The sequence below is a fragment of the Mobula hypostoma genome, chromosome 11 (assembly GCF_963921235.1).
Source record: "Mobula hypostoma chromosome 11, sMobHyp1.1, whole genome shotgun sequence".
In the NCBI taxonomy this organism is placed as follows: domain Eukaryota; kingdom Metazoa; phylum Chordata; class Chondrichthyes; order Myliobatiformes; family Myliobatidae; genus Mobula; species Mobula hypostoma.
In genome coordinates, this window is record NC_086107.1 from 13,478,915 (window position 1) to 13,500,678 (window position 21,764).

The following is a 21,764-nucleotide window of genomic DNA, read 5'->3' on the forward strand; positions in this document are numbered from 1 at the left end:
CAATAAACAAGTTTTCACATTTTCACCCTAAATAATCAATCTTATGGAAATCCTGATTTTAGCAATTTCAGAAATCAGTCTTAGAACAAATTACTTCAGCTCCTGTATCAGGTGCATGGAATGCAAAGAAATTGTTGTTTCAGGAATTAAGAAATTAGGACATGGCTGCATTCCAAATAGGCCTCTATTTGTAGCTTTGAAGACTGGCATATTGTATAGATCTTAGAAATAAATCTGCTGAGGGAAGCAAAGCTTGCTGCAGGTTTAGTTTCTGTGGGAGATCAAAACATCTTGATATTGCTGCCAAATTTGTACGTAGCATATTAGAGTTAGTGTCCATATTCATTCCTGGCTCTCTCCTCTGTATTGTGACAGGCTTAGACTTGCACAACAAACTGGATTTGGATTTCAGCCTTCAGTTACATCAACACTATAGTTTACTGCAACTGTACACTTCTACAGAAGTTACTCATTAAATATCTGCATAATCAGTAAAGTAGATCACATATTGTCAGCTCTTCCTCAAAAGGTCAAAGGTTCAAGACATGAGATACTCTTCAAATTAGAAATATCTCCTTTTCTTTTTTTTTAAAAAATAGACCCGCTTCAACTGATGCCAAATGAAAAGGAGATCGAGCACTTGAAGAACACCAAAGGTCAATAAAGTTCCCAAGGGTTGATGGAATCCATCACAGCTCGTAGACAGAGGAAGGATGTAGAAGATTTGGAGTGGGTGCAAAGATAGATTAAATAGCATTTTCCAAAAGGAGAGGCTTGTAAAACTTGGATGGGCTTCTCTAACACATCGGAGGCTGCAGAAGTGTATAAAAATATGAGAGGTACAGATAAAGTAGGTAGTCAGAGTCTTGCAGAGAGAAGGGTAGGTTCTTGGAATGCGCTGGAAGCAGATATAATAACATTCAAGAGACATTTAGACAGGCACAAACAAAATATCCGAGATATTATACGAACAGAACCGCAGTTCTATAAATTACTCACCAGCCAATCACCCCATCCCCTCACCTGGACCTACCAATCACTTGCCAGCTCTTGCTCCATTCCTTTCCCCTCTCCTATCTTTTTTATATTGGCAATTTCTCCTCTTTCATTACAACCCTAATGAAGGGTTTTAGATCCAAAATGTGGAATTGTTGACTGTCCATTTCCATCCATAGATTTGCCTGACCTGCTGAGTTCTTCTAGCATTTTGTGTTACCACATCAATTACAAAACTATCTCTTGGAATACCTATTAGAATTACAAGTGTCCCCCGCTTTTCAAACGTTCACTTTACGACACTTTGCTGTTACGAAAGACCTACATTAGTTACCTGTTTTCGCTAACAGGTGTTTTCACTGTTACGAAAAAAGGCAGCGTGTGAAAAAAGGCAGCAAGCGCCCCAAGCAGCCAAGCTGCTCCCCTGAAACTGCATTCTAGCCGGCATTGCTTAAACACGTGCCTGTGAGCATATGTGCTTTACATCCATTTATTTTGAGCATCCGTTAGCAAGATGAGTTCCAAGGTATCAGAAAAGCCTAAAAGAGCTCGTAAGGGTGTTACACTTAGTGTAAAGCTAAATATAATTAAGCGTTTTGACCGTGGTGAACGAAGTAAGGACAAAGTGAGTTTGGCTTGTGGAAGTTGACAAAGATGATGTTGAAGAGGTTTTGGCATCCCATGACCAAGAACCGATAGATGAAGAGCTGATGCAATTGGAAGAGGAAAGGATAACAATCGAAACCCAATGTAGTAGCGAACGGACCAAAAGTGAAGTCGTCCAGGATCTGAACGTGAAGCAACTGCGTGAGATTTTCGCTGCAATTGACAACAGTGATTGCAGAAAAGCACGACTTTAATTTTGAAAAGGTATGTAGGTTTAGGGCATATTTGCAGGATGGTTTGAGTGCTTACAAAGAACTATATGATAGAAAAATGCGCGAGGCTAAGCAGTCAAGCATACTGTCGTTTTTCAAGCCTTCTACAACAGCCACAGCGGACGACAAACCTCGACCTTTGACATCGAGGCAGGCAGACATAGAAGAAGATGACCTGCCTGCCCTGATGGAAACAGACGATGATGAGATGACACCCCAGTGTCCTACCACCCCACCCTCCGACAACTCAGCCTAACACACCATCAGTGTGCTCGCTGTCTTCCCAATTCCAGTAAGTGATACTACACTGTATATACATTATTTCTACTTTATATAGGCTGTGTATTTTTGTGTTATTTGGTATGATTTGGCAGCTTCATAGCTTAAAGGTTACTGGAGAGAGTGTTTCTGCCGAGAGCGCTTGTGTGAGATTTTCACTATGGTGGACAGTGATTGCAGAAAAGAATTTCTACTTTATATAGGCTGTGTATTTATCATATCATTCCTGCTTTTACTATATGTTACTGTTATTTTAGGTTTTGCGTGTTATTTGGCATGATTTGGTAGGTTATTTTTTGGGTCTGTGAACGCTCACAAATTTTTCCCATATAAATAAATTCTAATTCCTTCTTCACTTTACGACATTCCAGCTTACGAACCGTTTCATAGGAACGCTCTACCTTTGAATGGTGGGGGAAACCTGTAATTCATATTTTTAATTCTTAGATGTCATTAAATAACCCAGAAACCACATTTTGCTATTCTTCAATTAATATATGGGGCTCAAGACAAAATTGAGAAAATTATGATAGGAATTATAGAAGTGGCAAATACACTGTGACAGGGTCCTGAATTACCCCTATGAACTGTGGTCTATTACCCCTATGGACTGGGGGGAGGGGGAGGGGGAGGGGACCGAGCAGCTCGTAAGTTGCTATGGTGACCGAAGGCGGCGCTATTTGATGGACAATCAATGTTATGATTTTTCGGCAGTGTGTTTATACTTCTCAAGGACATTCGCCTGCTTGTGCATTTCTTACAGAGAGAAAGGAAGGAGGAGTTATTAGAATGACAGTTGGTACCCAGTATGGTAAGCTAAATAGGAGGTCATGATATAGACCTCAGACACGTTTTGGACACTGAATGAGCTTTGTTGTGCCCACAGGAAAAGTGGGTTTTTGGAGGATCGCTCGGGCTGATCAACCAGTGGCTCTTTCAGTGAAAAGAAAAGGCAGTGACCGGTGGAGAGTTGTCCATGCGTCCACCCTTGCCTGGGTGATAGCTCCACCACAGGAAACCGGTCCCATTTGTTGTGGTCACAGTTGGTGACTTTAAGGATTTCGGAGAACAACGAGAAGATCGACGGCGCCAGCTCACCTGAAGGCTCAAATCTCTCCCTTTCTCTCTCCATCACTACTCAACTCAGTACCACGAACTGAACTTTACTCATCATCGTAAGACTATCTTTTTACCCCTAGACTTGAAGCTTGGTTTTTCACTTATATTCCCACACTAACTGATTGATATATATCTATATATATACATAGACACACACACACACACACACACACACACACACACATACACACATATAAAAAATCATTGCTAACTTGTTTGATTTATCAACATTTATATTACTGTATTGTGTAGTTACTAATAAAGATTATTAGTTAATAGCAATACTGGACTCCAAAGTGTTTTCCATTTCTGCTGCTTCTTTATTCCCGTCACGGGATATGTGACAAAATAAACAATTTTGTCAAAATTGGTAGAAATCTTGTTATGTTTGTTTGATACCTGTGATGCAGAGGGTCGGCAAAAGAAGTTGCTTTTACTCTCCATTGATCATTTTCAGCCCGTGAGTTTTCAATTTCAGCCAGCAATTGATTCTGCAAATCAAAATATTAAACTGCTTGAAAATAATAAACTTCAAAATATGTTGCAATGAAAAATTATAAGATGGCGCAAATATCGAAGTGAACACATTATAATGCATTCTTAATAAAAGAGGACTACACATTAAAACAAGACTGGCAAAAGTCAAATACAAACCTTTATATTTAAGTTAAATGATTAAATGGTCCTCTCAAATTATCCTACAGTCTTGGTTTAATAGATAGCAGCAAAGGATACTTCAACTCATTTGCAGAAATTTTACAAATGAAATCAGGTAATACAGTTTTCTGGAAATAACCACCTTATAATGCAATTTTACAGATTAAAAAACTAGCCACACATGAAATGATTACAACCCATGTTCAAAGTAATGATATGAAGGACGTTAGTAGCTAGCCTATCTCCCGAGATAGACAGAGAGAAGGGAAGAATCAAAGATGGACCATGTGAAGGTGACAGCAGATTACAAATTGGCAGTCAGGTAATAAAACTGCTGGGATCTGCTCGAGTGCAGGAAGCAGTACCAATGCAGATTTCCATCAATGGGGAAAAAGTGTTGAGGCAGTGGGATAGGGAAAGACTGAAGCAAATACTGTTCCATATATCCCAGAAAAAGACTAGCACATCTTGGGCACCTTTGATCCGAGGAAAGTGAGGAGTTGAACAAGTTGTTCAATGTCAAGCTGAATGATGAATGAATGTGTTGAATGAGGGGAACTAATTAGGACTCTAGTCTGAGTACCTTCTGTTTTTTCTTTAGACATTCAGATGTGGGATAGAGGAGTAAAGGAATTGTACGTTGATGGTAGAGATGTGCCTGTTGAGACCATAAGACAAGTGAACTGGAAATAGACAAAAAGGTCAGAGCTCCAGAGGTGTTACAGATATACTGTAAGTGGTAAGAGACTACACCAGAGGACAATGGATAGAATTAAAGTAGAAAGTACTAACTTAAATGGGGCAAGTATATAGTTGGCCTGCCAGGAAAATCAAGCTTGTGGATGTTTAGCAGGGGTCAGAAGCACATTGTCAGAATGGGGTAGATTAAAGCACGAGATGGAAATAGAAATGTCAAGACAGTCAGCAATGGATAGATCGAACAAGGGAGAGGTGCAGATGAATCAAGAGCACTGTATACAACTGAAAGAGTCCAGGGTTTTGGGCAGAGGGGTGAGATGGGAAGAGATGGGCAGTGGTTAAAGAGGTGGAAGAAGTGTTCAATGTCACCTTAAACTTGGAATTCATTGAAATGAAGCTACAGAGAACTAATTGTTTAAGGATCAGGTAGTTTAAGGTCAGAAGCGATAGCAACAAAAACTTTCAGAGATAGAGAAACAACTCTATCCCATGGATGCACCTGACTTGCTGAGTATTTTCAGCATTTTCCATTTTACTTCAGATTTCCAGCATCTACAGTTTGTGGATTTTCAATTACTGGTATAAAGAAAAGATTTTAAGATGAAAGATTCAGGTAACACAGAATCATGAACAATGTTAGTAAGACAACTGAAATACTTCAATTAGCAGAATTACTTTTCTAAGCATATAGAATCAAATGCAAATTAATATATGAGAAACATCAGGGCTGCAAAGATTACCTTCTCTTGATGAGTTTCTTCAATCAGTTGCTTGGTATTTTCAAGCTCTCGAATAAGGGAATTCTGAAATAGCATTTTCCAGAATAATAATTTACACCACATACTTAGTATTAATTAGTTTGAATTGAAGTACTAACATTTCTCACTGAAGAATAGATTATATCACCCGGGAGTGGGTGAAGAGAAGAACAGGGATATTTTTCAGTTCTCTACATTGATTTAAGTAAAGCATTTAATTCCCTAAATTGCTTGTGTCTTTATACATCAAAATCATTCCAGAATGGAACATGATCCAGCAACAGACTTTATTGCATTGCTGTTGAATACAGTAAGATGGACTTTCATATTTACTTTTATTGTCCAATATCTAAATTATACGGCAAAAGCATGGAATGCAAAAAAAAGCATGTATCGAATGCAAAGAGTTAAAGTACAATGCAAAGCCTTCGCTCAAATCCACTTGGGAGTTTTCAAAGTAAATGATCAAGAACGTATCTGACACCATATACAACCCTCAGATTCATCTTGCTGTGGGCATATGCAGCAAATCGAAGAAACACAATAGAATCAATAAAAGTCTGCACCCAATAGGATGGAGAAACAACCAAACAACAAATAATAAAAAATGAATAAGCAAGGAATACGAGATGAAAACCCCTTGAAAGTGATTCCATAGGGTTCTGGGAATGTTTAGTGATGGAGCGAGTGAGTTGAGTGAATTTATCCCTTCAGCCTCTTGAACCACTCGCCTCGTCACTGAACTATTTCCACAAGGGACCCATTTTCAAACACCCTTCATCTCATATTCCTTGTTCATTTATTTTCTTTTGTATTTGTAGTTTGTCGTCTTTTGCACTTTCATTGTTGCACCCAACAGGGCTGACAGACTTTCACTGATTCTTGGACTTGTTGTGTACGCAAGCAAGAAAATTAATCCCAGGGTTGTATATGGCAACACATGTTCTTTGATAATAAATTTACTTTGAAGTTTGAGGGGTAATAACTGTTCTATGAACCTGGTGGTGTGGGTCCTGAAATTCCCGTACCTTCTTCCTGATTGCAGCAGTGAGAAGAGGGCATGGCCTGGAAGGTGGGGGCCCTTTCCTGCAACAGCACTCTGTGTAGACGTACTCAACAGCGAGGATGGCTTTAGCTATAATGGACTTGGCCAAATTCACTACTTCTTAAAGAACTTTCTGTTCAAGGACATTGACGTTTCTATACCAGGCTGTATTGCAACCAGTCAGTACACTCTCCACCACACATCTATAGAAGTTTGTCATTATTTTAGATGTCATGACAACTCTATGTAAACCTCTAAGGAAATAGAGGTACTGCTGAGCTTTCTTTGTGATGGTATTTACATGTTGGACACAGCACAAATCCTCTGAAATGATAACACCTAGGAACTTAAAGTTGCTGACTCTCTCTATCTCTGATCCAAGGAAGACTAGGTCATAGACCTCCAGGGAATCATCAGCTCCTTGATCTTGCTGACATTGAGAGGCTGTTGTGGCACCACTGAGCCAGATTTTTATTCTCCCTCCTATATGCTGATTCATCAACACCTTTGGTTCAGCCAATAACAGTAACGTTGCCAGTAAACTTAAGTATGGCATTGAAGCTGTGCTTCGCATTACAGTCGTAAGTATAAAGCGAGTAGAGCAGGGGGCTAAGCACATAGCCTTGTGGTGCACCTGGCTTGATGAAGATTGTGGAAGAGATGTTCTGTCAATCCAAAAGACTGGGGTCTGAATGAGAGGAAATTGCACATCCAATTACACAAGGATGTACAGTTGCAAGAAAAAGTTTGTGAACCCGTTTTCCTACATTACTCATAAAATGTAGTCTGATCTTCATCTAAGTCACAATAATAGACAAACATAATCTGCCTAAACTAATAACACAAACAATTGTACTTCTCATTACTGAGTACACCATTTAAATAGTCCAAGTTCAAAGGAGTATGTGAACCTCTAGGGTAATGCCTTCTACAAAAACTATTTGGAGTCAGGTGTTCCAATCCATGAATTGAGATCAGAGGTGTGGGTTGTAGAGGTGCCCTGCCCCATAAAAATGACACACAAAGTCAGGTTACTGACAGAGCCTGCACTTCTCAAGAAAGATCTCTTTATGTGCACCATGCCCCTCTTTATCTGCCCCTCTGACCCTTAACACAGGTGCCCCCAGTTGTGTCCTGAGTCCCCTCCTCTACTCCGCTTACCCCCACGACTGTGCTGCCATAAACAACTCGAGCCTGCTGATCAATTCACAGATGATACTACTTTGAACAGTCTTATTTCTAGCAGTAATGAGACAGCCTACAGAGGAGAGGTTGACACTCTGACATAGTTGTGCCAAGATAACAACCTCTCCCTCAATATCCAAAAGACAAGAGCTGATTGTGGATTACAGGAGGAGTGGAGACAACATCAACGGGTCTGCAGTTAAGGTGGTGAGTAGTTTCAAATTCCTCGGTATACACATCACCGAAGATCTCACCTGGACTGTACACACCGACTGTGTGGCAAAAAAAAAGCACAGCAGTGTCCCTTCCACCTCAGATGACCGAAGAAATTCGGCATGAGTCCCCAGATCCTGAAGACCTTCTACAGGGGCACCATTGAGAGCATAGTACTTCAGAGTGTGGTACAGACGGCCCAGCACATGGAGGATACTTACAACAGCAGGTGCGTAAAGAGGGCCTAGAAGATCATCGGGGACACCAGTCACCACAACCATAAACTGTTTCAGCTGCTCCCGTTTGGCAAACAGTACTGCAGCATTAAATCCAGGACCAACAGGCTACAGGACAGCTTCTTTCTACAAGCCATTGGACTTATAAATTCGTAAGTCTGTGATTTTTACTTTCTCACTTTGTGGGATGGATGCAAGATTTAAATAAATTCTGAATGGCTTGATCAAAACAACTTTCAGAGGACCTTAGAAGAAGAATTGTAGAGGTGCATGAAACTGGAAAATGCTACAAGAGCATTTCTAAAGACCTGAGTATTCATCAGTCCACAGTAGAAATTGTCTCCAAATGGAGGAAATTCAGTACTGTTTCTACTTTCCCTAAGAGTGGGCATCCTGCAAAAATCACACCAAAAGCACAATGTACAATGTTGAAGGAGGTGAAAAAGAATCCAAGGATAACAGCAAAAGACCTGCAGAAATCTAGAACTTGCTAAAGTCTCTGTTCATGTGTCCACTATGAGAAAAGCACTGAACAAGAATGGTGTTCATGGCATGGAAAGACACCATAGAAGAAACCACTGATCTCTAGAAAAACAAAAATTGCTGCACATTCTCAAGTTTGCAAGTATCAATGGGATGTTTAACAATGCTTCTGGGACAATATTCTGTGGACAGATGAGACAAAAATTGAACTTTTTGGCAGAAATGCAAATTGCTATGTTTGGAGGCAAAAGGGCACTGAACACCAACATGAAAACTTCATCCCAGCTGTGAAGCATGGTGGAAGGAGCATTATGGTTCGGGGCTGCTTTGCTGCATCAGGGCCTGGACAGCATGCAATCATTGACGGAACAATTAATTTAAAATTGTATCAAAACATTTTGCAGGAGAATGTCAGGCTAGTGGTCCATCACCTGAAGCTTAGTAGAAGTTGAATGATGCAACAAGACAATGATCCATAACACAAGACTAAATCAGTAACAGAATGGTTTAGAAATAATAAAATTCATGTTTTGAAATGGCCAAGTCAGAGTCCAGATCTGAACCCAATTGAGATGCTGTGTGGCATGACCTGAAGAGGGCTGTTTATGCAAGGCATCCCAGAAATATTGATGAACTGAAACTGTTTTCTATGGAGGAAATGGTCTAAGATTCCTCCAAGCCGATGTGCAGGACCAATCAACAGTTACCAGAAACTTCAATTAAAGTTATTGTTGTACGAAGGGGTCACACCAGTTACTGAAAGCAAAGGTTCACATACTTTTCTGACAAACACATGTAATTTTTTTTCTCAATAAATAAATGGACATGTATATTTGTGTTTTTTATTTAATTGGGTTCTTTTTATCTAGTGTGAGGACTTGCATGAAGATCTGATCACATTTTAGAATGAAAATTTTTAAAGGGTTCACAAACTTTCTAGCACCACTGTATTGAGGCCATGGTCTTGAAGCTTATTGATTAGCTTTGAGGGGGTGATAGTATTGAATGCTGAGTTGTAGTCAATGAAAAGCATCATGATATATGCATCTTCGCTGCTGAGATGCAGCCCTGCCAAATAATAGGAAAGCTAAACTGGCCTTTGAGACAGTGAAATGTACAGTTATCAGAATGATATCAAGATTCCAAATGATAAACTGTAAAGCAACTAGATAAACAGCTGTATTTCCTCACAGTTAAAATAGACAAGATTGAAGTTTAAGAAATTAAAGGGAACTTATTGAGAAGAAATTCCTCCCACTGAGCTGGGGTGTCTATGGCTATGGAGCATTATCTGACAATTATTAATTGGCTTCTCTGGACTGAAAATAAGCAGTTTCTAGTTTGAGGTTTTTGCCAGTGACAATTGATGCTAGGCTACTCATTAATTTTAAATCTGAGAACAAATTTTGGTCAACATATTTCTGTCAAAGGATATGAGGAAATTGCACGTGCATGGGGTTAGGATACAAATTATTGTTATTGAAAGAAAAAGTTTTGAGTTAAACGTCCTATTCCTTTTCTTATGCTGTTACATAGTATGTAAAACAAAACCCACCAAACCTTACTAAATAAACCAGGTTTGAGGTAAATACCATCTGCGAGGATCTAATAATTTAATATTTTGTTTTTAAAAGGACTACCTTTTCCTCTAATGCAGCCATCCTTTCCTTTAGATGCAGCTGAAGTCTTTCATTGGACTCTGACAGTAGTTTATCTACAGTGTCTGATAAGCGCTTATTGTGTTCTTCGTTCATCTTTTCTCTCTGACGAGCCTTATAGATAAATAATGGGTAGATTAAAAACTATACTGAGAAAACTCATCACCACCAGTTGGTCAATATACACTATACTAAAGATAATTTTAAATACAAAAGCATGGTTAATTTCAAAAGCATGCACTTGTCAATATGAATAAGAACTTTACACTTACAATAAACACATTCATATTTACCTCATACCAGAAGTTTCATAACACAAGATAGATATCTGGCACACAGAAAAGAATCAAGTATAGTGTAAAGCTAGTGATCTTTTTGGCTATGCTGTCTGACCTGCTGAGTATTTACAACACTTTCTGCTTTTATTTCTGGTTTTCAGCATTTGTATTTTTCTTTTAATTTTCAAATATTTTTCTATTTCTAAAATGTTTACAATCCAATGCAAAAGTTTACTGGTTACTTTTAAGATGAAACTTGTTAAATTTGATTAGAACTTGATTATGAAATCATACTAAAGCTTAGAAGTATAAATGTATGGGGAGATATGGTGAGAAATTCTACCCTGACAATTATGCTGAGTAAATGTAGGATGTGAGAAGGGATGATCCCAGCATTCTAATAAAAATGCATTACGTTTTTCCTTAGTTATCCAAACAGCTTAAAAGAAATCACCTTTTTTTAAATTGAACAGCAAAGTAATGCGAGTACTCTGAGACTGAGCAGATAACAAGGTTTTTGTGGTAACCTGCAGCCTCCAAGTTGAATCCAAACAAAGGCACTCTACCACAAACAAGAGACCTGTTATCTGTTCTAGTGACAGGCATCTGAGGCTTAAGGGGTGGCAGTGGCAACCAGGGTCAACGCTGGGATAAGGAATAAATTTAGGAATTTTAATCCCCATCTTGCAATATAGATCAGAAATAAAGCATGCAACTCATATCAAAACTGGAGAATTTTTTTGGAGCAGAATTATAAGCACTTCAAAATGACATGGACAACCATTACAACAAACTCCCATCTGACAATGTTTCTGTTATGGATTAAGACGAATTTGCCATTTTTGCATACAGCAAAAAGACATCTAGCACGGTGATTGATGGCCAGCATACCAAACAGCAACCATTCACCCATTTACACTAATCCTACACTGAAAAGGAAATTTAGGATTTTTTTTCCTTATTAAAGTAGTTTACAGTTTATACTGTGAGCAAGTCTATAAAGTTACAAAAGAATCCATGCACTAATATTACAAGTTGCATAAGATTCTATTTTTAGTTTCAGATTTATCATTTTAGATTCAATAAATGGGAACATGGAAACTCCCAACCAACATACTCGCTGCAATTCTTGATTCTTTTCTTCGAGCTGTGCCTCCAACTGCCGTAACCTTTCTTCAATGTTTCCATGCCTTTCTTCCGCCTGACAAATAAATAAATACCATTGTCAAATATCTCAGGTTTGTACTTTGAAATAATAAACCTCTATGAAATTTTTAAAGTTTTCCAAGAAGCATAGGTCGAGTTTAGAGTAAGCTTCAGCCAGTGGTCTCCCAAAAGCCCATGGCATTTTACGGAAAGATGACAGAAGCACATAGATGATTTTTTTTTTTGAACTGCTGTGCATAGTTTTGAAGCTTTAATGTTCAGCAAGCTTATTACAAGGTCTAAGCTTCAACTGCCACGTTTGCAGAAGGCAACAAGCAGCAAGCACAAGACAGTGACTGGAACATTGTATCATCTACCTTCCTAAGCATGGAGCTCAGTTCCGTCAGTTTAGCTTCCATGAGGGTAGACTCTTCAGAAGAAAAGGAAGGATCAGACTAAGAAAGGCAGACAGGTACAGGAAACAGTAGAAAGAAAGGTTACTGTTGTTAGGACTACCATACTAAAAAGGGAAACAGACGAAGATGAATACTGATTAGTTTATCCATAAATGTACGAAATAGGATATCAGATACAAGCTCATAAAAGAGGACATGTATATATGGACCAACGGTTACGTACATAGACTAAATGCTGTATAACTGACTGGCTTATATTATGGAATGAAATAATTATCTTTACTAAAGACTTAATACATTATAATTACCATAAAAATATTGTTCAATTTAGCAAAATAACAATCACATCAATTATATTCAGAATCAATTCAGAACCAAAGTTCAATTAACTGCTATACTTAAAGCAGACAAATCTTTAATTTAATAAAGTACACAAAATAATTGGATTTCAATGTAGAAGTCAATCTTACTCATTTTGTCCATCATGCTTATCAGATGTTTGACACTCACTCGTCTGTGTCTTCAAGCAGCAAATGTGTCTTCAAGCTATCACACACTACCTGGAATATTTAACCCTAGGAATTGGCAATATTGGTCTTCTGACTCCTTGGCTGCTAGTAACCACTGAGAAGGTTCCTGCTTATTTTGGGCAACTATCTCTAATCCCCGGAAATGGGGCACTTCAATTTAGGGCAGTCATCATTTGAAATTTCATAAAAAGTTACAACTGGGACCAGTTTCTACCTTATCTTCTGGACTTTCTCGCTGTATTCTGTCTACAGAAGCAGGACATTCTGTCCATCCTCCAGTTTTGTGTCCTACGTCTGCTCAAATTAGCAACTAAAGTAGTTACTCATCCTCATGCAACAGTCTTCATTTTCCCTGGATTAATGAGGCACTACTAACAGGAGTGTTCAGTTTAAGATGAACAGTAAAACAACTCACTCTGCCTTTAAATTAAATTTAAGAAACATGTTTTCTTGAGATACAACTATTGATTCTCATCTACATTTCTCATAAATGCACATAAATTCAAATTAATGTCTATAATAATATATGAAGGACAACAAAATTCTTGAAGTTTAATTTACAATATATTTTATAATGTGTTATGAGTTATAGATCTTTGTTTTACTTGGTCTGTTTTCTATACTATCTGCCATGGCCAAAGTTTTAAGTTTGTCTACGTGCAGTAACATCTGAATCTGAAAGGAAAGAATTTGCAGGGCTAAAGAACAGGGCAAGGAAGTAGGGTTAGCTGGATTTCTTTGTATAGAACCTGAATGAACACAGTGAGATGAATTATCTCATTCCATGGCAGTACAATTTTTTTTCAAATAAAAAAAATTCTTTCTTGTGAGAAATGCAAAATGGCCAATTCATTGTCATCTTTATTTCAACAATATTGCAAGCAGATATGCATTATGAAATTAAGATTTCCCATGACAATTCTGCAATATTCAAATCATGTATAACTAAGACATCATTACATGGCTCATGATACAGAATTGTAGAGGCAAATACAACCAGATCTGGGTCAGCAAGTTCAGGAAGGACCCCTAAAGCTATGAAATAGATGGTGCAAAAAGAAAAAAAGACAATAGCTTTCAATCACAGCCAACCCCAGTTCCAATTGTCCTACTATATTGGTTTTCATCTTGTGCCAGGTTTACTCTGTAGGCTCAGAACAACAAGCTATGAAGCACCTTGTTTTTATTTGCTTGAGGTGTTATGTATGTGTTTGATGCATGGACCATTTTCCTCCTGACATTTTACACACACAAAAAAAAACAGATTTTTGAAGAGGCCTTTTCTCAGAAACAAAATGCTGCTGTACTCCTGGATTATGCTCACTTGAATTTTGGATTATGTTCAGTTGAATTTCAGTTGATAGACATGGCAAAAACCAATACTCAAGCTCAAGCTGCCCTGTAGAACACCCCACATTCTTGGGAACATCCTTTGTTATTAGTTATCAATTACAACTCAAGAGGTGACAAAGGTTTTAATCTCTGAAATGTCATAATTTCTCCATTCATTATTATTTCCTTTTGAAAAGTGAAAATCACTAAATGATCCATTCACTTTCAATTTTGTTTGTTACTCAACATTAAGCAAACATAACAAACATGTCAGTTATAAAATTAATTCACTTTCATTGTCTTGTGATCCTAGTGCAGTTTATTACATTCAAGCTCCCTGTAGATTTAATGCCCTACCTTTGAGAGTGCAGCCACTCTTTGTGCCAACTCTGCTTCTACTTCCGGTAGTGTTTCTGCTTTTCTGAGAGTCTGCTGTAGTTTTTGCTCAGCTAGTTCCAGCCGCTCTTGCAACTGACGGTTCTTCTCTTCACTCTATATTTGCAGTTGTAACAAATTAACATCTAGTCAGTCCCAATGCAGAAGCAGTTGTAGAAATACTTAAAGAACAATCCTAATATTTGTTCAAGTCAGGTAAAACACAAGTGGATAGAGAAGGCGATGGTGTGGAACCCAGACAACTGTGGTTTGAAGATCCAGCAAACTTACTGGAAGTTTGCTAGTTACATTATTTTTAACCAGGGAATTAAATCAAGACCCTAACAGCCCACATCCTGTCAGTTTTTAGGACTGAATCATAACATAGGAATTATTTCAACGTCCTGGTATATTCTCTTCAACTTTCTACACTAGACGATTTCCCATCACCCTATGAGAACTTTTGGCTTCAAAAGGTTCATTTTATTATCAAAATATGTATGAGAAGACAAATCTCAGAGTTGTATTCTGCCAGTGAGCCATGAAATACAGAAAAAACATTGGAAAAAAAGAGATCAACCACCACCCCACCCAAGCACAAAGAAGAAACAAACACTCACAAACCCAAACCCCCCCAACTCGCCAATCTGCAACAACAAAGAAAACACAGAAAACTGAAGACGACCAATATACTTGTTCTATCAAATATTGGGTGAATTTGGTTAACTGTTGCTGCGTAACAGAATCTATTTCAGATCTGAAAACGAATAATAAAGAATATGCATCTTTATTCTATATCTGGTCTTTATCTTATTTGGAGCCCAAAATACGGAGAAGGTGAATTATCTTATATTTAAATATGTAGCATCACGATATAAAAGGAACTTAATTTTCAGAAATATTCAGCATTCCTCCAATGTTTACTACCTGTTATTATTATTACACGGTAGTTAATTTTAGTTAGTTCACCTTGCTTTGGAGTGGAACTGTAAACTTAATGGAGATTAAACATTTAAATATGTCTTGGCAACTAAAGATTCCATCTTGTGTTACAATATTTTGTAAAGTTCAGCAAAGCTGTGCATCCTTTGATCAGAACCCATTCAAACCATTAACCACCTTTACTGATGCAGATTGGACAAAGGATTTTAATTCATTTGATTTTGTTTTTCTTCTTCACAGCTAAGAAATTCAACATTATGTCAACTGCCACTTTTAGCATGAAAATATCAAGGCTGACTAAAAAATTTGTTGAGGCAGCTATTATCAAATGTGTTCATTCAACTAATCCATTACAAAATATGAAACGCATACATAGAAACTACAAAATTACAAGTGTGGACAAAAAGTTTAAATGGAAATATTCAGTGAAATTGTAGAACAGCAGTACTTAGACAAAAATATTAAGTACCCAAATACATATTTGCCCAGAGAAACTTTGAGTGCACTCCCTTCAATGACAAAACAAATAATTTGAGGTTTGTCAAATACCTATTTATACAGTTTATCTTAAATTTCAAGCTATAAAGTCGAACACTTCCTGCTAGAAATGAAAACTGAATAGTTCTCTACATCCTAGTACTTCAATAGAGACAGCAGCAGGAGAATACTAACATAGAGACAGTTGTATTTGCATATTTTCACTGTTAATCACTTTCAACTTCACAGCTACAGGAGTCATTCTGCTGCCTTAACAAGCATAATCTCTGTTCCTCTCTATTCAGTAAGATTTTGCTTTCAACTGAGTGCTTCATTACTAAGTGATGAAAACATGCAAAACAGAATAATCAGAACACTTCTGTCAATTAATGCAAGTACCTGTAAGTACATGGCATCTTTATTGGCAAGTTCATTTTCAAGTTTATCATTAAGATCATGTACAGATGTAGATTCTCGTTGTGCATTGAGGTAGCGTTTTTCAAGTGTTGTTATCCTTTCCTCCATGTCTTCTTTCTGAGCCATGGCCTATTATAATCAGAAGATATACGAGAATCAGTCACTGTTCCTTCTTCACTCAACTTATCCACTTCTTTCAATATTCTATCTCAAACTAATGAATCCATTTATTGCTCTTTAAATATTTCCTCTAAAAGATGGTATTTCTATGTATATAAATTACAAGTGCGTTTAAGAATCTTGATAAAATTCAAATTACCTTAATGTGTATGGAAATGCCTTTATGCCAGCATGGGGAATTTACCTGCAGCCTTTGCTACAATCCATATCTAGGTTTTGGGTAAATTAGCCACTTACTACAAAGTACTGAATCTCCCACGAGTTGTGAATGATAAATGTTCATAATAACTAAACCTCAAAAATCTGTTTATTCATCACTATTAGGCATGCAATTCACACTTCCATTTTGGTAGTTTTACCCTACAATTCTTACCTCACGCAAATCCCTCTGAAGTTTAGTGTTCATTTCCTCAGACTTAATTAAGTCTTTACGGGCTGTATCCAGATCTTCTTCAAGTTCTGATATCCTACTAGAGAGAGCAGCCAGTCGATCCTTCATCTGCCCGTTCTCCTTACTTTGTTTATCTATTGTTTCCTGAAGCTCTATTACTTTAATCAAATCTTCATCATGACTTATAGAACTATTAGAAAATCTCTAAAATAAAAAGCAGCAAAAATCTTACTTTAGTTGTTTTAATTACACACAGTCTTTTGCCAAAAAAGATTGCTGTAGAACTCTCCATGAAAATGTATCATTCACAGAATATATGCAGAAAGTTTTAGATTTGCTGAACATCACTCTTAATTAGATTTAAGCCAGTGTTTACATATAATGATATGAATATGGGTGCTGTGTGAATTTCAAGTCCCACATGGAAAAGCTGGCTTCCAATGCATGTCTAGAGGCAAGCTCATTAGGCCCCATGGTCCTGAAGCGATCTTAGTGGCAATCAGGTTATATAATATCTTGTCTGGAACAGTTTCAGTAGTATTCTTAATACAGTTGCCTTGCTCTCTAACAATGTGCTCATATTAGCAGGTACATAAAGAAGGCCTGAAAGATCATCAGGGACACCAGTCACCCCAATCAAACTATTTCAGCTGCTTCTGTCTGGCAAACAGTACCGCAGCATTAAAACCAGGACCAATGGGCTACTGACAGCTTCTTTCTACAGCTATTAAAGTTACAAATTCACAATGTCTGTACATTACAATGGAGTCATAATGCAAAGATTTTTGCTCCATCACATTGCTGGGGTGGATGCAAGATTTAAATAGATTCAATTCAATATGAAATGTTTATGAAATAAATATTTGTATAAGAACACAAGAATTAAGGATTTTAATATAGCTTTGAAGCATTATCTATATCTGCTCTATTTCATAATGGTCTTAATGGCCGACACTGTGCTGTTATGTTTTACTTTTGGATAAAACTTTCTATGAAATCTCAGGCCTGAAATCTGCATTTCTTCCACAGAAGAGATAATTCCTCCCTACCAATTAAAACACTCGCAATTACCATTAGCGTACAACATGGCTAATTATAGGAAGCAAACAAAAATGAAATCTAAAAAACATCCAGTACATCATACCACGCCATTTGTGCTAGGTAAATTATCGCCACTATGATTTTCATCAGATGTATCTGTTACACTTTTCTTCGGAGGATGGGAGTTTTGCTCTTTAATTAAGGACAGCTGAAAGAAAATACAATGAGTTGCATAATTAAATCAACGTATTTAAAATTCTTAAGTGTCTTGTAATGAATACTTCAGTTGTCAAGCAAGGTGATGGAAATGCTGCCAATTATGCATTTCATCCAAAAGAATATACTTCCTAAGAGGATTTGGGTGCCAATAAATTCCACAAACACTCAACACACCTCTTTCTCTCTAATTACAATTTCTTCTTCTAAAGCACTGACTCTTTCAAGTGCTACTCTTAACCGTTCCCGTACCTGGAAAAGAGCAAAAACATATTTTAAAATTCATTCCACACAATTCAAGTTTGCAATCCTATTTGAATAAACATGTCACTAAGGTTGGTTTCTAGCCCTTTGTATGGAGTTAAACTGCTACAGTACATTTTTACTAATCTCTATAGTAGAGATCAAATCAGTACCGCATGGCAGACAACTGCATCTGTTTCTTTTAGGTAGTAATGGCTGAATGGAAGCCCAAAAACTCTTGCATCAGTACTATCTGACAGCATGTTCAGCTTACAGTTTCAATTGTCCCAAGGGAACTTCATTCCCAAGCAAAAAAAAAATCAAATATTCATCTGTTAATTTCTACTGCATCTAATCTTTCCTTCTGAATGCTTATTCTTCAATTCTGGGCTTTCTCACAAGATTTATTCACCTTACAATTAGCAAAAGAAACCTCTGCAGAAACAGCACAGTCAATTTACCTCACTTTGCTGCTTCCATAAAAATCAAACACAAAAACAGTGCAGCAATTTCTTAAACTTATTTCATCATGCTTTGCTTTAATTTTGGAATATACTGCAAATGTAATCTACTTCTAAAATTTCATCTTGCTACCCCATCTTGCCCCAAAAGTGCTTCAACATTCACTTTCATTGTTCTCAAATTCAGAATTTTAATTCTCTCACTTCAGTCCTTATAAACGTATTGAAAAATAAACATTTAGAGTTGATTTATAAAGAACTCTTGTTGACGTGCAACCATAAATGGTTGCTCGGACAGCATAAAGGAGGTTCATTTAATTCAAAGTCTATTTTGTAATAGAACTAAAGTTAGCATTCATGACTTTCAAGTTCACAATCTATACTTTCCCAAGTTTAAGTTTGAAAAAGTGAAGGGAGCAGGGCAGAAGCAAATATAAAAAAAAACCATACAAGTACGTGTACTACACAATTACCACTTTAACACCGCAATTATGTAATCACTATTAACTGGACTTTTGATTTTAGCAATATTGTTAAAAAGTCAAGGACAGGTGAGCAAAAATGGATATTAGCTAGAGGTACAGTATATTAGTTTAACTACTCAGGAGCTTAGCCACATATCTGAGCTTTAAGCTGGGAATGAAGAGGAAAAAATGCAAAGAAATGGATAGATTTAGTAAAGAGACTGCTGCATCAGATGCATAAGTGGGAAAAAATGTGTCCAAATGTGGCATGCAAAATTAGTTGGCTACTTTTTTTATTGTTAATTTTTCAGATTTGTTAAATGGGAGCAAACAAAAAATGTTGATCATGAGGAAGGAGACATGGATCGAGCTTTTCATTATTTTTCCCAATTTTTTTCCCACAAAACAGCTGCTTTCAGAAACATGTACTTTCTGTTAAGCAATGAAGTATACCTTTTATATATATAAATGCCTTCCTCTTTACTCAGCCTCCATTCAAACCTTCAGCAAACTGACAGGATACCTCGAAAGATTAGCTATTCTACCAAAACACCAAAATTAGCAAGATGGTGCCAGAAATCAACAACGACATTTTTTCGGACAGCTTACAAAATACGAGATGCTCTAGTGGATGCTCACTTCTGAACTGTGATTGCTGCAGTCTGCAGCCTGTAATTTCCCTTTTAAGGATGTTCTTTTGAAACAACTAAATTATCTGGTGGTTTTGTGATCTCCTGGAGATACAGTGAACTAGATTCAAGAGTGCAGGTCCTGCCAGGGAGGCCATCGCTGGGTGTGTACACTTGCAATGAGAACTGATGACAGAAGACAAGCCTGTGGCTGGCTCCATTACTCCACACTGATTAAAACATCAAGCAAGATTACAATCATTGAGGACGAGAGCAGAACATAAACAGGTGTTCTGCAGCTTCTGCCTGTGTTTGACCGGTCCCTCTTTTCTCACTATGACCATTGGGCAGGAGGTCTTGGGTCTCACGTTTCCAGGTTTGAGAGCAGTTGTTGCGCTGCAGCCAACTGGCTCCTGGACAGTCTTCACTTGCCTCAGTGGTGAACACAGCCCACAGCTGAAGACTCACTTTTAGGAACTCTGCAGGTCATGCTCCATGTGGTTATTTTGGTAAACTATTTGTGCAATTTGATCAAGGCATCAAGGGCGAGAGCAAAGGATGAAATGGTATTTAGCTCACTACTCCGCAAGGTTTACGTGCTTCAGTGCTGAACTGACTCTGCAGCTGTGGCCTGCAACCACCGGCACTTGCCTTAGTGCTGAACTGGCTCTGGACTAACTTTTGGGGACTCTGCAGTTAATGGTCTCTGTGTTATTAGCTTAATTTCACACTGTTTGCACGATTTGTTCTTTTTTTCCATACATTGGGTGTTTGATAGTCCTAGTTGTGTGGAATTATTTTATAAATGGATGCCACTGTGTTTCTTTTCTTGTGTGGCTGCCTACAAAACGAATCTCAAGGTTGTATACAGCATACATACTTCGATAATAAATGTACTTCTGACTTTGAAATTTTAAAATACTTAACTGAAGATTTAAACCAGCTAGAAACTTATTATTTTTAGGTTAACTGTAGTGAATCAGATATTTTCGTAGTATCATCTTTGATTATCGTAATCTGAGACATCAGGGAAAGCAAACCATTGTGAAATTTAATGACTGGGATAACTTGATATGGAGAAACACAATACCTTTTCATCTAAAGCTTTATGGTGTTCAAATAATGATTTGAGTGCTTTAAGAACTTCTACTTCACTAGATACACCTGCTGGAGATTGAGCTTGTCTCTTCACTACAGTCATTCTGAGTGACCGTTCGTGCCTGGAAACAAGACATTCAAGGTGTTCTAAAAGGAGCTGCAAAATAAAATAAAAATTCAATAAGTGCTATATTTAAACATTTTCAAAATATGTCAGAGTACTGTAGGGAGCAATGTAGTCACAGAATAATTCAAATGTCTCAATGAATTATTAAAACTGGTATTATTGCAATTATGGTTTCATTTTATAGACCAAATTCTCCAGACCTCAATGGATATTGAAAGTAAATAGACTGAAAGCGAACATTTTAATATACATAAACAGGACACTTTATCCAGGATTCCTTGTTGGCAACAGTAAAAAAACTGAAGTCATAAAACCATAAAACATGGGTCCATCGAGTCTGCTTCGCCATTCGATCATGGCTCACTTATTTCTCCCTTTCAACCTCATTCTCCTGTCTTCTTCTCGTAACCTTTGACACACTCAGTGATCAAGAACATATCAAATTCCACTTTATATATACCCAGCAACTTGCACTCCACAGCCAATTGTGGTAATTAATTCCACAGTTTCATTACCACCTGCCTAAAAAAAATACTTCATCTCAGTTCTTTTATTCTGAGGCTGTGCCCTGTGGTCCTAGACTCTCCCACTACTAGAAACATCCTTTCCGTAGTCCAGTTTTCCAATATTCAGCTGGTTTCAATGAGATGTCCTCCTGATCCTTCTAAACCAGATACTGCAGGACCAGAACCAATAAATGGTCCTCAAAATGTTAACCCTTTCATCCCTGGGATGATTCTGATAAACTTTCTCTGCCCCTTTTCCAATGCCAGCACATCCTTTCTTGGATATGGG

At 37.5% G+C, this 21,764-nt stretch overlaps 1 protein-coding gene across 5 annotated transcripts in view; it reads right to left on the reverse strand.

Annotated features, from left to right (window-relative positions):
• The window catches only part of LOC134353594 (liprin-alpha-1-like), a 155,849-nt gene that overhangs the window by 50,575 nt on the left and 83,510 nt on the right, over positions 1–21,764 (reverse strand). For 4 of the 5 annotated variants that reach the window (XM_063061692.1, XM_063061694.1, XM_063061693.1 and 1 more), the window contains exons 3-12: positions 20,835–20,999; positions 18,125–18,199; positions 17,835–17,939; positions 16,673–16,894; positions 16,102–16,248; positions 14,266–14,400; positions 11,602–11,685; positions 10,189–10,320; positions 5,369–5,431; positions 3,672–3,763 (exon numbers count right to left, since the gene is read on the reverse strand). In XM_063061692.1, coding sequence (XP_062917762.1) covers positions 3,672–3,763; positions 5,369–5,431; positions 10,189–10,320; positions 11,602–11,685; positions 14,266–14,400; positions 16,102–16,248; positions 16,673–16,894; positions 17,835–17,939; positions 18,125–18,199; positions 20,835–20,999 — 1,220 coding nt within the window. Of the gene's footprint in view, positions 1–3,671; positions 3,764–5,368; positions 5,432–10,188; positions 10,321–11,601; positions 11,686–12,007; positions 12,086–14,265; positions 14,401–16,101; positions 16,249–16,672; positions 16,895–17,834; positions 17,940–18,124; positions 18,200–20,834; positions 21,000–21,764 lie in introns of all 5 variants that reach the window. The other variant, XM_063061695.1, reaches the window with a different exon arrangement.